The sequence below is a fragment of the Pelodiscus sinensis genome, chromosome 7 (genome assembly GCF_049634645.1).
Source record: "Pelodiscus sinensis isolate JC-2024 chromosome 7, ASM4963464v1, whole genome shotgun sequence".
In the NCBI taxonomy this organism is placed as follows: Eukaryota; Metazoa; Chordata; order Testudines; family Trionychidae; genus Pelodiscus; species Pelodiscus sinensis.
In genome coordinates, this window is record NC_134717.1 from 48,565,128 (window position 1) to 48,581,422 (window position 16,295).

Below are 16,295 nucleotides of genomic sequence, written 5' to 3' on the forward strand. Positions count from 1 at the left end.
CTTTTGTTGTTTCTTCACAGATGGTTTTTGCAAGATTTTGTTCCAGAGAAAACTGTTCTGCTGACTTGAAAGTTTCTGGAAAACTTGCATTTCCAAAGTATGTACAATGTGACTTCTGTCTGCTAAAGGAGACTGAGTAGGGCTTTATTTATCTAATTCAGTTTTCCTTGCTTCATGGGTAAAATTAATTTGCAAAAGTAGACAATGAGTTCCCTAAGAAAACATTACAGGAATAAAAATTGATTTCCAGTGAAAGATTGATTATTAAACAAACAACCTTTCAAGAAAGTATAATAATAATTTATTTTATACACAAGAACATTTCTTTTTCAATTATATTCTTACAAAATTATTAGCAAAAAAAGCATTTTGTTCATAAAAGAAACACTTCTAATTTCTAATTAAGATGTACTAATGAGATACATATAACTTGCTCCACAATCGACAAAAATTAAATATTCTACTTTTATGACAGTATTGTTCTTGTAGTGTACAAAAGAAAATGCTTCACTTTTGTGCTAGCAGATTGCTGTATTTACTGTTTCAATTATGAAACGGAAAAAGAACTACCGTACTTAAAAATATTGGCTGTACAGTTTTATACTAATGATCAAGACACCAGATGGTTGGGCATTATGTGTGGTTTGTATTCTTTTCCCCTAGATATACTAGCTTGCATTTTCCAAGCTGAATTTCATTTTATTACTTTTCACCCATGTTTTCTAATCTTTTTAGGTCCTCTGTAGCCTTTCCTGGTCCACACAGGTGTTTGCAACTCCTTCCAATTTACTATCATCCTTATATTTCATTATCATGCTAGACTCTTAATTTTATTTAAATGTCAAGACACCTCATTAAGACTGGATCTCTGCAGAACTAAACACTCTTCCTCCATGAAATACTGTCATTACTCTTTATAGTCCTTTAGCTAGTTTTCAATTCATGTGACAATGTTCCTATCCGATGCAATCAGAATTATTTTTTAGTAAGATTTTAAAAGTTCTCTTCTTGCCCTCTCTCTCCTCCTCTGTCCCTAAGTTTAAGAACATAAGAATGGACACATCGGGTCAGACCAGTAGTTCATCTAACCCAGTATCCTTTCTTCATAGAGTAGCCAGTGCCAGAAACTTCAGAGAGAATGAACAGGGCAATTACTACTTGACCACCTATTATCCAGTCAGAGCATCAGGAAGTCACAGGCTTAGGGAGACACCGAGCATGGGGCTGAATATCTGACCATCTCTTCCTCACCAAACAGAAGTTGGTCCATAAAAAGCTACAAGCTGAATCTTTCTAGTCCAGCACTCTCTGTTCCAGCAACATCCATGGTCCAGTATGATTTTAGTTAACCAAAAGTCCACTTATCAAGGGTGTGGGCAAATTTCTTGCATTCTTGTAAAATTTGTCTAGAGCTACCAGTCCTGGCTTTCAGTGTTCTGTGCTGTTATTTAGCTCTAATTTACCCCTAAATGTCTTTGAGAGTCCAGTAAGCAGTGAAAGTGTAGGCAAAGCTGCTAGACAGTATTGACCTCCCGTGGTTTGGCAAATCCTCTGGTTTGGCACCGGTCAGGTCCAAAGGGTGCTGGATTAGAGAGGTTCAACCTGTATTACCTCATCCACTTTGTCTTTCGAATATCCTGGGACTGACCTGGCATATGGGGTTATAGTCGTTGATGGACCCATTCTCCATGAACTTACCTAATTCTTTTTTTAACCAAATAATACTTTTGGACTTCACATCATCTCTTGGCAATGAGTTCTACAAGTTGACTGTATGTGGTGTGGAGAAGTATTTCCTTCTGTTTTGTTTTTGTTTTTAAACCTGATGTCTACTCATTTCATTCGATATCATGATCAGAACCAGGCTTCAGTGTCCCTTTGCAAGCCACGAGGGAGGGATGAGAGATTTTATATGCTGCTCTCCTGATGTTTTGCCTTGTAAAACATCTTAAAATGGTACATAAATAATACTATAATAGTGTAATTTGGATTAATGGTTCTTATATGACTCTGCACATGGTTTTTGAATCTTCATGGATTTCAGAGAAATTCTTCTCCTCCCCTCAACCATTTTCTTAGGCTTCAAGAGAGAACTGCTTGAAAATTTTTGCATTTTTCTACTGTAAAGATTTGGTGTATTTTCATTATCGTTAATACAAGTAAAACAGATTTATAAGTACTACAAGTGTTAAATTCAAGTAAAGGGAAGTAGAGCATGAGAATTTTTACCTTCTTTTTCACCAAATTAAATAGGCTACATATCTTGATAAAGTGTGAAATGTCGCCTTAAATTATTTTTTGCCCTAGTTAGTATCTTGATTAAAAACTGGTTAGCTGTGAAGCTTTAATTTATTTCGTCTAGACAGAATGCATTCATTATCTAGAAACAACAAACTAAATGCTTTTTTTAAAAAAAATACAATGAAATGTCTCTTAAATGAATGGAATTGTACAAAGGTTGTCACTGGAATACTTCACATTAGTCTTGTCCTTTTACTTACTGGGTTATGGTTCAGCATGTATGTACTACCTTGTTCTGTTTCAATTCCTTAGATTCTGGTCTGCTCTATAAATTTCAAGTATGCATTATGCATATTTTAATGAAGAATGAAATATGATTACTGGAGATAAGCTCTAGTTCAGCTTTGTCACACTCCCAGATGTGCAGCTGGTGCTTTACTGCACTTATGTACTGAGTTCTGATGGCATCTTGTTAATGAATCAAGCTGCAGTAAAATGTGTACCAGAAAAGAGTAAAATAGTAATTCTGTAAATGCTGTAAAGTAACTTAAAAATGTAAAGAGAATGAGAAATCCAACTCCTATAATTTTAACATTGTGTTTCTCTTTAATTTGATGTTGTCTTGGAACCTGGCTGCTTATGCAGTATTTTCACCTTCTGTTGCTTGTCTAAGTGCCAACTTCTTTCCCAAAGGTGTTCAGTGACTAATTCTCTGGTTTCAAGCCAGAATATTTGATAAATGTCTATTTCTAGCCAGCTCTTCTACAAGTCTTAATTAAAGTTTAATGTCAAAATGAAGTTTACTTTTAGATCCTCTTTGGTACTTTCACTTGTAACGTGATTATAGAACACTGGATAAAACATAAGATAGGCTTGTTCACTCATTTTCTTTTTCTCCTGGTTCACATTAACTCAATCCCATACCTCAATTGAGAGCTGAAAATTACAGCCTTATGTGATATATTGGGATTAAAGCTTTGCATTTATATCCCTAACATTCCCTATGTATAAATTTAAAAATTAGTACTGTAGATCTCAAGAGCAGGCAGAGAAAAACCTAAACTAGTGAGACCAGAGACTTTCAACCATACATAAGCACTGCAATGTATGCACATACTTGGTGCACTGCTGGAAAGTTTCCTTAATAGAGTCAGTTGACAAATCCACTCCCATTCTAACATTCTCTATTCTGAATGAAATTCTCCTCTGTGCAGATGGCCTGACAAGCCTTAATTTGAGGGATGTAATGGTGGGCATCCTGCAACTATTGGGGTTCTGTGTGTGGCCATGAGACATTTTGTTTACCATTGCCTACAGGGCTGTCAAATTCTGCTGATTTCCTTCCTGGTAGGTTTTTTTTTTCTGTACCGGGATTACTAAAGTGACATGCACATAAATCAAGGGCACACGAAGTGAAGTGCGTGCTGACTGCATACAACGACTGTGAGGGCCATGTGCTCATTTGGTTCAGTAGCCACACCCTGCCAATTCTAAATATGTAAGTACACTTGGCAAAACTACCATGTCCTAGGAGACTGCCTTTGTTACAACAATCTAGTGGCCCACTGAGATGAAGGAGTGCCACTCACTAGTCTAGATTGCCCATTGCTGGCTTAAGTGATGCATAGGCCTTATGACTCCTCTGCACAGGAGTAACTTCCCCTTGGAAATGCTGAAGCACGGAAGACACTGTTCTGCATCTCTTACCTCTCGGTCTTGGACAAAGCCTAGCAGAAGAATAAGCAGCATTCTTAGTCCTGCATCTTTGAATTAGCACTCCAATTACTTGGACCCTAAAAAGTGCAATGCAAATTAAACATTGTGGTTGGTTGACTATATTATTTAAATGGTGGATGACTGAGCTGCCTTCAGCTAGGAAAAAATGAGCAAATGTTATTTGACCAGCAACCTCCAGTTGGACTCTTCCAGATACCTTATCAAACTGAAATCAAAGAAAGGGGTTTGTTTTCCCCTCTTTTTTCTCCAGACATTTTCCTGTTTTACCAAGGTGACTTGCTTTCATATTTGCCATATATATCACTGGTCTTTTCATACAGTATAACATTTTAAATATATTCATTATTTTATAGACCTCATGAAAAGAAAACCTATCTTTCAGTTGGAAGTATGAAGACTTTACAATTGAATTTATCTCTGAGCAATGCTGGAGATGATGCATATGAAACTGCCCTCCACATCCAACTCCCTAAAGGTCTTTATTTTGTTCGAGTTCTAGAACTGGTAAGAATTGAAATTCTGTCATCATCAGCCCTTCAACACCTTTATAGTACTCAGACAGACTGTATAGGCTGTGACTACACTGTAGCAGAGAGTGAGCATCCCAGCCTAGGTAGATAGACTCCTGTCGGGAGTCGGGGAGAGGTTCACCTTAGCATGCTAAATATAGCGGTGTGGATGTTGTGGCATAAGTGGAAGCTCAAGTTGCCCACTTGAGCTCAGACCCATGGGGCAGCGTGACAAGTAGGAAAATCTACTAAGTTAAGGAAATCTAAGTAAGGAAAGCTGACAATATTTGAGACTTTTCTGCTTAAAACTTCAGTTAATCCATCCACAAAATGAGCACAGTTTAATCAAGCTGGCCAACATTTTTATTTAAGTACAAAGTATTGCAGTAAATGAATAAAAATAGTGATTTCTGAGTGTATTTGGAAAAATTAGTATGTAACCTCCATCGTAGATACGACTCTACTAAATTCTTGGCTATGAAAAAATCTGGTCTCCTTAGAGAAATCTGCTGGAGAGAAGCAGGTTTTGGGGCTCCCCAGCCTAGAGCTCTTACCATGTGTTTGGGCTCCTGGCTGCTAGTCCTGGTGAGGTTTGGGATGGAAGGGACTTCCTCTTCACTGCACTGCTCCCAGGGCTGAATTAGTACCACATTAAAAATCTTCCGGCTATAGGAAGCTCCAAACCCTTGCCTGGCTTTCTGGCTCCTTTGGCCTCTATCCTTGGGGGAGGGGTCACTGCACAGGAAGTAGCTGAAGAGATTATTGCAGATGGAGGAGCATCCAAGAAGTGGGTTTGAGCTATGGGATTAGCCCCTGCAGGTGAAGAGGATCTCCTGTCCCTTTCCAGCCTGGCTGGGACTAGCATCTGGACCCTAATGTACAGTAGTTCCACCCCCTCCCCACTGCAGCACCCTTTGCCAGCAGTGTTGGAAACTGGAGGGCCAGGGAGTCATGCTCCCCCACTTTTTAATGTATGAAGTTTGTGGGGTAGGGACAGTGTCACCCCTACCCAAAACTGAAAGCCTCAGAGCCTCAGGCAAGCAGAGCTGCTGCCAGTGCCACTCTGTGCCTGTCTGAGGCTTGATGGGTTTTTGGGGGGGGGAGGCAATGCCAACCCCTCCTTCCAAAACTACACCCCAACATGTAACGGCATGCCTCCACCCCAGTTCCAGGACCAGTGGCCTCCTGCTTCTGCAAAGTTCTGCCACCCTTGCTCTGAGACCTGCCCTTCCATGGCTCAAAACTCAGCTCTAGGGGCTTGAATGTTTTTGGGCTAGCTGAGGTGGGACCACAACATCCCTTAACTACATGGCCCTGCACAATCGCCTCCTGTAAGGATAGCTGTGACCACTGTCCAGCTGTGCTGCCCACTGTCCAGCTCTAAAGGTAGCGCTTTTACCAGCAACAGTGCAGAAGGGATGGAGGCAATAATGCAGCCCCCTTACGATAGTCTTGCAGTCCCTCTCAGCCCTCTTTCGAGTTATAACACCATGACATTTTAGACATAAATATCTGAAATAGTGCAGCTGATGATTTTTAAAATCTTATCACTGTGAAATTAACCAAAATGGATCATGAATTTGGTAGGGCCCTTCTCATGGTATCATAGACATACAGGACTGGGAAGGGACCAGGGGTCCAGTTTTCAACCTGGGGTCCGAAGACTATGTCTAAGAGGTCTGCAAAAGTCATTATCATAGACCAGTGCTTTGCAGCCTGTGCTTCACAGACCTGTGAGGGGACAGCTGATAATATCTAAGATTTCCAAAGAAGTCCACACCACCAGTGGAAATTATTTTAGGGATCTACAAATGAAAAAAGGGTGTAAACCACTGATCAAGTCAATTTCTACATGCAAAGGCTGTAAAGGTTAAATGCAAATAAACCATCCCTACTAGATATTTTTATCAATCTCCTGCTCTTTAAAACACCTGTGACTGATCCTGTAAGATGTCTTCAGCACCTTGTTGGGTTAAGTCTGTTTTTTAAAAGAACACTGGAGGCTAATTGTAATCTTGTGAAGGAGGCGGTGTTTTTCCTCTAATTCTTTTTTTAAAATATGTCCTTCTAAGATTTTTATACTGGATTTATTTTTGAAATGGTAACTTTAGACTTAAATAAGTTGACAATATACTTGCAAAGCCATTAACAAACCGACTATAAAGAGGTAATGAAATACAGGCAGTCCCCGGGTTACGTACAAGATAGGGACTGTAGGTTTGTTCTTAAGTTGAATCTGTATGTAAGTCGGAACTGGCGTCCAGATTCAGCCGCTGCTGAAACTGACCGCCAGTTCTGACTTACATCCAGAATCAACTTAAGAACCCCAAGCGTCCCCAAGTCAGCTGCTGCTGAAACTGATCAGCAGCTGATTCCAGGAAGCCTGTAGTCAGCGCTGGTCAGTTTTAGCAGCGGCTAAATCAGGACGCCTGGGGCAGAGCAGCTGGGGTGCTGCTGGGTTGCTCCAGTAGCGCCGCTCCTCGGCACTACTGCACCGACCCAGCAGCACCCCATCTGCTCTGCCCCAGGCGTCCTGATTCAGCCGCTGCTGAAACTGACCAGCAGCAGCTGAATCAGGACCAGAGCAGCTGGGGTGCTGCTGGGTTGGACCAGTAGCGCCCAGAGCGGCGCTGCGGGACCAACCGGCAGCACCCCAGCTGCTCTGCCACAGGCGTCCGGAGAAAAGCCTAGTCTGCTGGGGGGGGGAGGGATACTAGCTGCGCCCATCCCCCCCCCAGCAGACCAGGAAGACACGGGCGGCGGACCGAGACGCACCGCGGTCCCGCCGCCTGGGTCCTCCGCGGCTTTGCTCCCCGTCTCCCTGGTCTGCTGGAGACCAGCAGACCAGGGAGATGGGAAGCAAAGCCTCTGAGGACGCCGGCAGCGGGACAGCCGCGGGGCGTCTGGGCTGTCCCGCTGCCGGCTTCCCCCGCGGCTTTGCAAAGCCTCGGGGAAGCCGGCAGCAGAGCAGTCCAGGCGGCCTGGGCTGCCTCGCTGCCTGAGCCCCCCCACAGCTTTGCAAAGCTGCGGGGAAGCTGGCAGTGGGGCAGCCCAGGCGCGCCTGGACTGCTCCGCTGCCAGCTTCCCTGCGGCTTTGCAAACCCGCGGAGGGGGGGGGCCTCGGGCAGCGGGGCTGCCCCGCTGCCCGAGCCCCTCTGTGGCTTTGCTCTGCATCTTCCTGGTCTGCAGACCAGGGAGACGCAGAGCAAAGCCCCAGAGTACACAGGCGGCAGGACCGCGAGGTCCCGCAGTCCGTGTACTCTGGGACAGCCCCGTTTGTAACTGCGGATCCGACGTAAGTCGGATCCGCGTAAGTCGGTGACTGCCTGTAATTTGATTGATGCAAGGAATTCAGCCATATGGACTCATTGGACTAGTCACCTAGTAGCAGCAAAAATATTTTGTAAATTCCCATTGGTGTTTACAGTAGTCTAAACACTCAAAGTGAAATTTTATGGTATATATGTAGTGTGTACATTCTGAAATAACATTGCAAAATGGTCATTCGATTTCATCACATAAAACAGTTTCATTCTTTAATTTTAGGAAGAAAAACAGATACAATGTGAAATATCAGATGAAGCTCAGGCAATGAGACTTGACTGCAGTGTTGGGTATTTATATGTAGACCATTTGTCGAAGGTAAACTAAATCTAAAATGGTTAATCTTTAGAACTACATCTTGTTGGAGTAAATGCTTAAAATGTATAACTTGTCAAGAAACACTTTATATCGCATATATTACATAATGTCTGCTAAAGATCAAATGAAAGTGTTCAACAAATAACGTATTGCTCTCCGCTCCACATAAACCACCCTGGTAACAGAGAACCTGAGGTTCTTTTAGCCACATATTCAAATAGGCATATGTCTAGGAATAGTTTTTTAAGAATTAACATTTTCTCATGCAACAATTTGTCAGATCTCTCGTGGCATTTTATTTAGCTTTATTTCACTGAGGACATTTTATCCTCATTATTACATGCAAGAGGGTTAAGTAAAAGTTGTAAAATATGGAAATGATAAAATATTGCACTGAGATATCAAGGATAAGATATATATATTGGAATGCAGTTTATAGCACCTATGTAGGCAGTTATTTTTCGCTAAAATAATAATATAAATTCTTCATTCTATTTCTAAGAAATTAGATTTTTACAATTTATTTGAAATAATGCATTAAAATCACATTATTTATTACAATGCATCAAGAGCAGGCATATTGTGCATATTGTATTCTTGCTCAATTTATGGTGAACCGTACCAACAAAGTAATTGATATTACCATGTGTTTACAAGGATTTTTGACAATTGGAAAACAAGTTATTTGATCTAGCATATCTCAGGCTACATCTACACTACCAAATTTTGTTGACAAAACTAATGTCAGTTCACACTTGCTCCTCCTGTTGACAGACGATGCCCACACTGGGGGCACCATCATCGACAGTGTAAGAAATGCACTGTGGGTATGTATCCCACAGTGCAATGTAGTGGGAATGCATACCTGATCCCTGTGCGTCTTGGGATTCTCTCCACATTCTCCCACAGCCTCCTCAGCTGTGAGCAGCATCATGAGTAGCTCTGTGAGCTCTCCATGCTGAGGAAATATCAAAGCAGCACAACAATCTGTCTCCCTCCTCCTGCAGCAGCAGTCTGCCTGCTGCTGTGCTCCTAGTGTAGGGCAGAACAGGAACACTCCAATGATTTGCTCTTTGGCTAAATCTACACTGCCACTGTACAGCGCTACAACTTTCTGGCTCAGAGGTGTGACACCCCCCACCTCCAGGTGCAGCAAGTCTTAGTGCTGTAAAGCACCAGTGTTCGATACTCCCCTCCTGGAGGTGGTTTACGTAGAGTGCTGAGAGACCTCTCTACCAGCGCTCATGCTCTGGCCATACTGTCACTGCCACAGTTGTGCTTTAATTTTACAAGTGTAAAGAAAGCCTTTGTTTGTTCCCCAAATAGAGCAACACACTCAACTGTCAGATTCTTCAACTTCCTGGAGCTTTGAAAAGGGAGGGGCCCATATCTGCAGGGCCGCAGAGATTAAAACACTGAGCAGAGTGATCAGGGCAGGCATTTTGGGATACTGGCCAGTCAGTTCTGTGGACAAAGAAAATAGCAGTGTCTTCCCTGGCTCTTTGTTGACAATAAAGGGAGGGGGAAAGAAAAATGTCTCTCATAGGGGTGGAAGTTTTGGCCAGGAATGGTGAACCATGACCAACAGGTGCTGCGAATGGCCATGTTTGTGGATGCATGGATAAATAAAGCATCTGGCGGCTTGCCAGGGGGTTAATCCTGGTGAACTGCATCTGACCCACCATCTGCTTATTACCTGCCCCCGGGGCTTGGTGGGCCACCTGAAACTGGGCCATAGACCCCAGTCGAGAACTGCTGCTATAGGGGATTGTGCATGTTAGAGAAAATGAAGGGAGCACCAAATCCAGTCTCTCCCTTTGGGTGGAAGTGTGTTTAGGGCATGCCATGAGCATGCATTTAGTTCAGAACTGGAACTTCTGTGGCACAATACATTTTCTGTAACTTAGCAGTATTTTGTAGGAAAGTAGGGGGTTGACTAAGATTATGAACAAAAGCAATATGCCCTAGTGATCTTGGGAACCAAACTTGTGCAAAATATAATGCAGTGTGTTCTAGAGTTTTCCACAAGTTAAATGCCAACAAACATTTGTTACGACATACCCAATCATGTACCACAAACACACAAAAGTTTCATTTGTTCTACAGATGGATTTTAGTTTTCTCTTGGATGCAAGCTCACTTACCAAGGCAGAAGATGATCTCAGCATCACTGTTAATGCTACCTGGTAAATCTTGCTCAATTAAAAATTGCTGGCTTTGATGAAAAATGTCCCTATCTTTGGAAAACAGAATGGGAAGTACCTCAGAGGCTTAATGAAGCACTACTGCAAGAAAGCTCATTCGTTATATAAAATATAGAGAAACAAACTACAAAAAAGTAGATAATTGCTATTTAAATAATGAGCAGATTTCTGCTAACATTGTTATAAAAATGATTTCTCACTTTTATATGTGCAGTTACCAAAAAATGTATTGAAATAAGGTAGGTGTATGTTTTATGTAATTAGTTATCTAACACACTGTGTTTTGTATTCTAACATAGCTTCTCATCTCCCATGTTTAATTCTACAGTGAGAATGAAGAGGATAACAACCTGCTGTTGGATAACTCCATAATTTTAGCCATATCTCTGAAACATGAGGTTGAACTAAATGTCCACGGGTAAGTAAGTTAATGGCTGCTCTGTATATCCACATATATAGGATTGTTTATAATTAAGGAACACATATCTCAATTGCACTCCCATGATCATCAGAAAGGAAACATGGCATACTTAAAAAATTGTAGTACCAGGAGTGAGATGATGTAGATTTTATTCCACACACTGCTGCAGACTTTGTACTTCAGTTTTCCTATCTGAAATGGAAAAAAAACCCTTAAGAGTGCTGAGATTTATTAACCAAGGACTGATTCTTTGCTGTTCTATAACACCTTTTCCCATCAGAGTAATATTATTTGTTCCCACTTAATCCTGTTTTCTGCAGAGGTGAACAAAAACTATATTTTAATCCTTTAGCCTATCAAATTCTCTTTTAGTAACTGCTCAGCCTTATGCTTTTTTAGTGTAATTGTCCACTGCTAACATTGTCTTTTATACTCAACTGTATTGACTGTTTGCTGTTCAGCTTGTGCCAGCTGGTGTTTCTGCCTGTGTCTGCCCAGAATAAGGTAGATCAATTCAGATCCCTTTAAGGCAAGTCTTGATTTGCCTAACCTCAGTGTAACATAATCCTCCACTTGCAGTCATGTAGCAGAAATGCCCAGGGATATTTAAGGATCTTCCTTTGACTGTATCAGTGTCATCAGGTGATGGCAAATGTAAAGGACACTTACTATAGAGCCTTATGGACAAACTGCTTTAGACTGGCTGGCTCAGTATACTACTTATAAAACAGGACACTTCTTTCAAACTAGAGATGGCTAGGGGCAGCACCTGCTTCTAGTATCCCATTCTACTTTCTCATCCCTTCTCTTCCCATCAAATCCATCATTGTAGCCATTTCAGGAATATTAACACTTTACTGCCAGCATTTTTCATTTTAAGATAAAAGTATTTGGGGAAACTGAGAAACAGTGGCAAGATTGGGAATATACCATAATTTCATGACCTATCCACTAAATGATACCAGTCACAAGTCTTTTTTCTAAAATCCCACTAATAGGGGCAGATGCATAAATAAGCCAGAGATAAAAGAGATGAGTAGCTGCTTTGTCATAATTTCTCCCCTCCTTTATAAAAGCCACTCTCTGAGTTGGGGATGAGCGGGTAGCACTGGAAGATAGTGATTAATCACACTACCACATTATGCCCAGTCAGTCCGCAGAGATTTCTCAACTAAATTTATTCTGAATGTTCCCTAATACAGGGCTGAAGTAAGTGCTAAAGCACACTTCACAGTTCTATATAGTGACCTGGATAGACAGTCTGGCCCAGAGAGGATAATGCTCATATTAATATTGAATTCTAAAGGGTGTTAATTTTGTCCTATTGTAATTATTTTTTAACTACCATAGATTTGTACTACCAACTTCATTTGTTTATGGACCCAGTATGGAAAATTCAGCAATTGATTGCATGAAGGAGAAGATCAACTTCACTTTCCATGTAAGAGTTATTCTTTACAGAAACCATTCATTTTATTTTAAGTTTATTCTTAATAATAGATATGACAAGTCACTTCAATCAATGCTCCTTAGAGGTCTGTAGAAACACTGCTACTGACTTCAATAGCACCTGGGTCAGTTGCTAAATAAGTTAAAGTTATCTTTAAAGGGTGTGAGCCATTTTAAAATGAACCTCACTTAATTGCCTTTGAACATGCTCATAGCCTCCTATAGTCTTTGATTCTTATTCCTGTCACTTCATGGCCAGCCCATTCATTCCATGCCCCTTCTAACCACAGCCAGCATCAGTTAAGCAACTTGAATGTCACAGTTATGGAGTTGTACAGGTGTTGAAACTCTTGCTGCTGATTTGTTCTGCATCAGAGGTCAGAATTTGATTGAGACATTCATGGGAGTTTCACTGATTTACAATAGACCTGGATGATAGGGTGGAGGAGGATAAAAAAAGACAAAGTGGAGTTAGGTGCCTAACTTTCATTCAGAGTCAATGGGAAATGAGTACTTAGCTCATTAGGACCTGTAAGAATATCCTCTTTCACTCTCTCTCAGTTTTCAGTGGTGGTGGTGTTTTTTTTGTTTTGTTTTTTTAAAGCAAGTACGTATTTACTAACACATGGGAGTCAAGTGTAAAAATAGTTAAGTTCATTGTACTGAAATGTAGTAAAAAGTGCTGCAAAAGAAGCTGTGTAAAGTACTGTAGGTAGATCATAGGAGACTAGCTGTTCGCAAGGGATTAGTAATTATATTACCAGTTCAGATCCATCCCAGACTGATAGATTAATATTCAATGAGAATTGGAGGACCATTTTCAATATCCCACCTGAAGTGGTGAAATATGACCACAGTTCAGGTCATAGCAGACACGTGTTGCCATATTGCAAAACTATCACTGCCGGCATTCTATTAGGAGAGTTAACAGAAAGAATATGGGTTAGAAAATGAACTGCACTGTCATCTTTTGAGGTGGTTCCTCTAGTTCAGGCAAGTCTTCCTCTCAAGCCAGCAAGGAGAAGCCTCCATCGCTGCTCTCTAAGATGTAAATGGGTGAATTCTGGATATTCAGTCCTTGATTAATGTGAAGGAAAACTTCAGTTACTGTAGAACCCTTTCTCCCAAGGTTATCAATGCTGGACCAAGCATGGCTCCTGATACAGATTTGGAGATAATGATTCCTAATTCTTTTGCCCCAAGAGAGGAAAAACTGTTTAACATTCTGGATGTCAAGGTATGCTTGTTTCCTTATTTCATACCTTTTAAATACAGCTCTGTATGTTCTGTATGTACCTGAACATACAGAATTAAATTGAGTACAAAAGTGCTGGAAAAGGCACTTCTAAGATTTTCTTAATTCAGCAAGTGAAACTTGACTGTAACAAGTAGTATGCTTTTGATAAAATATTTTAATTCCTCTTCTTTTAGCACATCAACCAATTCTAAATAAACCAAGCATGCACTTATTTCAGAAATGGCCATGGAGTATTGATGCTGATTTAGCAGAGATGTAGACATTCTGAATTCAAAGATACTGAAGTATTCTACACAAAGAGTCAAGTATACTAGGGAGCCTTACTTTACACACTGTGCTCACTTAAATGAAAGTGTGTGTCTACTTGTTACATTTAGAATTAGTGCGTATTCTGTATTTAATCTACAGCTTTTCTCTGAAATATGCCAGCTAGTACACTAGACTTCTATTGGACTCCCATTGGAGCTAATATATCTTCCTGCCTGGAGCTTAGTGTTAGGCCAGTTTCTAACTTTTAAATAGTGTCAGTCTACTTTTCCCTATTCATGAATTCTGTGTTAGAACACTGAAAGAGTCCTTGTAAGGAGACTAATGGAAGTATTTTTAAAGAGAGATGTGTGAATTCATACTTTCCATAATCCTGTCCAAAAAACCATTTAAATTTTGTTTTTAGATTCTACTCAAAGTTCTGCTAATTGTTTCATACCAGAAAATATATATGCTGTTGTAGAGAATACACAATCCCTACTCTATAGATTTTTGCTATTCTCTTGGCTTGTTTATGTCAATGGTGAGATCAAACAAGCAAACACCCATTTTTAAACTGTTATTTAATGTAATTACATTAGTTTACATTTCTTCCACAAGAGAATGGGTTGGGTCTTAATTTCCCCAATATATTTTTCTATCACGCCTCTCTCATGCCAGAAACTTTCAGTACAATTCTGAGAGCAGGTAAGATGTTAAGCAGTGTGTTCTGGTTAAGCAAGCTGGTATAGAATTGCACACACTATGCCAATGTCTCTCAATGTGGTCCACAAAACCACTCTTGAGAAACCTGCTAACTGGCCTCCCCAATGTGTTTATTTACCATCTCTACAGTTATGGAGCCTTGTGTCTTCAATTGACTCTGGTTTGCCATTTGCAGCCCAGGGAGATATAGGAAGCAGCGTCCTGGAACACTGCCCTTGGCCCTGGTTGCATTTCTCTTATTTAGAAATGATTTTCAAACACAGTAATCTTCTTGGAGTATCTGCATCTACAGAAATGTCTTTTAAGCAGTATCTGGAAATGTTTAGAATTCATGAATGATTGTGCTATTGTTATTTCCAGACAACTGCTGGAAAATGTTTTTATAAAAATCGCAAAAGAGACTGCACTTTACCAGAACAAAATCGAAGCACAAACATATTCAATGATCTCATCTTTTTATTTTCAAAGCCTAAGAAAAGGCAAATGGTAAGTTTGTGGGTTTGCTTTTTGGTTCATTAAGTCCTAATTTACTTAACTCTTGAAATTAAACTGTGGAAAGTAACTTCCTATTATGCATTATACACATTTTTCAGGATGGATTTTAGAGGTCAGTGGGAAGTTACACTTGTTCAGACTCTCTACATAGATTTTTGGTAATAACCAAAAAAGGAGTTAACCTGAAAATATTTAACTCCAACTCACACACATTACAGAACCACCTCCTATTGCTAAGGAGAAGACTGCAATGTCAAAACTGAGATGTAGTCATAGTTTTGTATGAGGAAATTAGTATAGGCCAGGGTGTGCAATGAGCAGCTTGCGGGCTGGGACACTGCTTCCTGCAGTTCACATTGGCTGGGAACAGCCCACTTAGTATAAGCCCTATTTGCGCTGGTTCTGAATGACACCAATGCTACCAGTTTACTTTTTAATACTAACTCTGTTGAAATATTTAAAGCTAAATCAGAAATCTGTAGAATGAATGATCAAGTTTAAAAGCACCCTTGTAACTCTTAATAACTGGATCAAGGAAAACTACAATGTATTGCTCTGTTGTAGCAACAATTTATTTCCAGCCATGTTTTAAGAATTACGCAACTCTCATTTAGATACTTACATTGGAAATTATCTCTCTTGAAAATTTGCCACTTGCCCCCAATTGTGGCTACATGCTGTTTTGAAAATCTGACTGCCCTTGCAGTGACTGTGCAGCTTCTCTCCTCCCTGTTTCTGATACCTTTATTGATATTTACAGTACAGGCAGTCCCCGAGATACGCGGATCCGACTTACGTCAGATCCGCACTTATGAACGGGGCTTTTCTCGCCCCGGAACTCGCGGGCGGCGGGACCACCCAGACACGCAGTGGTCCCGCCACCGTGTCCTCCGGGGCAAGAAAAGCTGCTCCGGGTGTCCCTGGTCTGCTGGGGGGGGTGGGGGGGGGCCAGCAGACCAGGGACACCTCGAGCAGACCAGGGACACCCGGAGCAAAGCCTTGGAGGCTTTGCTCTGGGTCTCCCTGGTCTGCTGGGAGGGGGGGGGGGGGGCGCAGCTAGTGCGTCCCCCCCCCCCCAGCAGACCAGGCTTTTGTTGTGGATGCCTGGGGACCTACCCGGCAGCGCCCCAGCTGTTCTGTCCCAGGCTTCAGATTCAGCCACTGTTGAAACTGATCAGTGGCTGATTCCAGGAAGCTGGGGGCAGAGCAACTCTGCCTCGGGCTTCCTGAAGTCAGCCCCTGGTCAGTTTCAGCAGCAGCGGCTGAATCTGGAGCCAGTTCCGACTTACGTACAAATTCAACTTAACAACAAACCTATAGTCCCTATCTTGTACGTAACCCGGGGACTGCTGTAATAGCCTTACATC

At 41.3% G+C, this 16,295-nt stretch overlaps 1 protein-coding gene across 3 annotated transcripts in view; it reads left to right on the plus strand.

Moving 5' to 3' along the window:
• The window catches only part of ITGA4 (integrin subunit alpha 4), a 65,332-nt gene that overhangs the window by 41,765 nt on the left and 7,272 nt on the right, over positions 1–16,295 (plus strand). For all 3 annotated transcript variants that reach the window (XM_075933745.1, XM_075933744.1, XM_006121693.4), the window contains exons 17-24: positions 21–97; positions 4,332–4,482; positions 8,034–8,129; positions 10,236–10,315; positions 10,662–10,751; positions 12,105–12,195; positions 13,333–13,440; positions 14,794–14,919. In XM_075933745.1, coding sequence (XP_075789860.1) covers positions 21–97; positions 4,332–4,482; positions 8,034–8,129; positions 10,236–10,315; positions 10,662–10,751; positions 12,105–12,195; positions 13,333–13,440; positions 14,794–14,919 — 819 coding nt within the window. The remainder of the gene's footprint in view (positions 1–20; positions 98–4,331; positions 4,483–8,033; positions 8,130–10,235; positions 10,316–10,661; positions 10,752–12,104; positions 12,196–13,332; positions 13,441–14,793; positions 14,920–16,295) is intronic.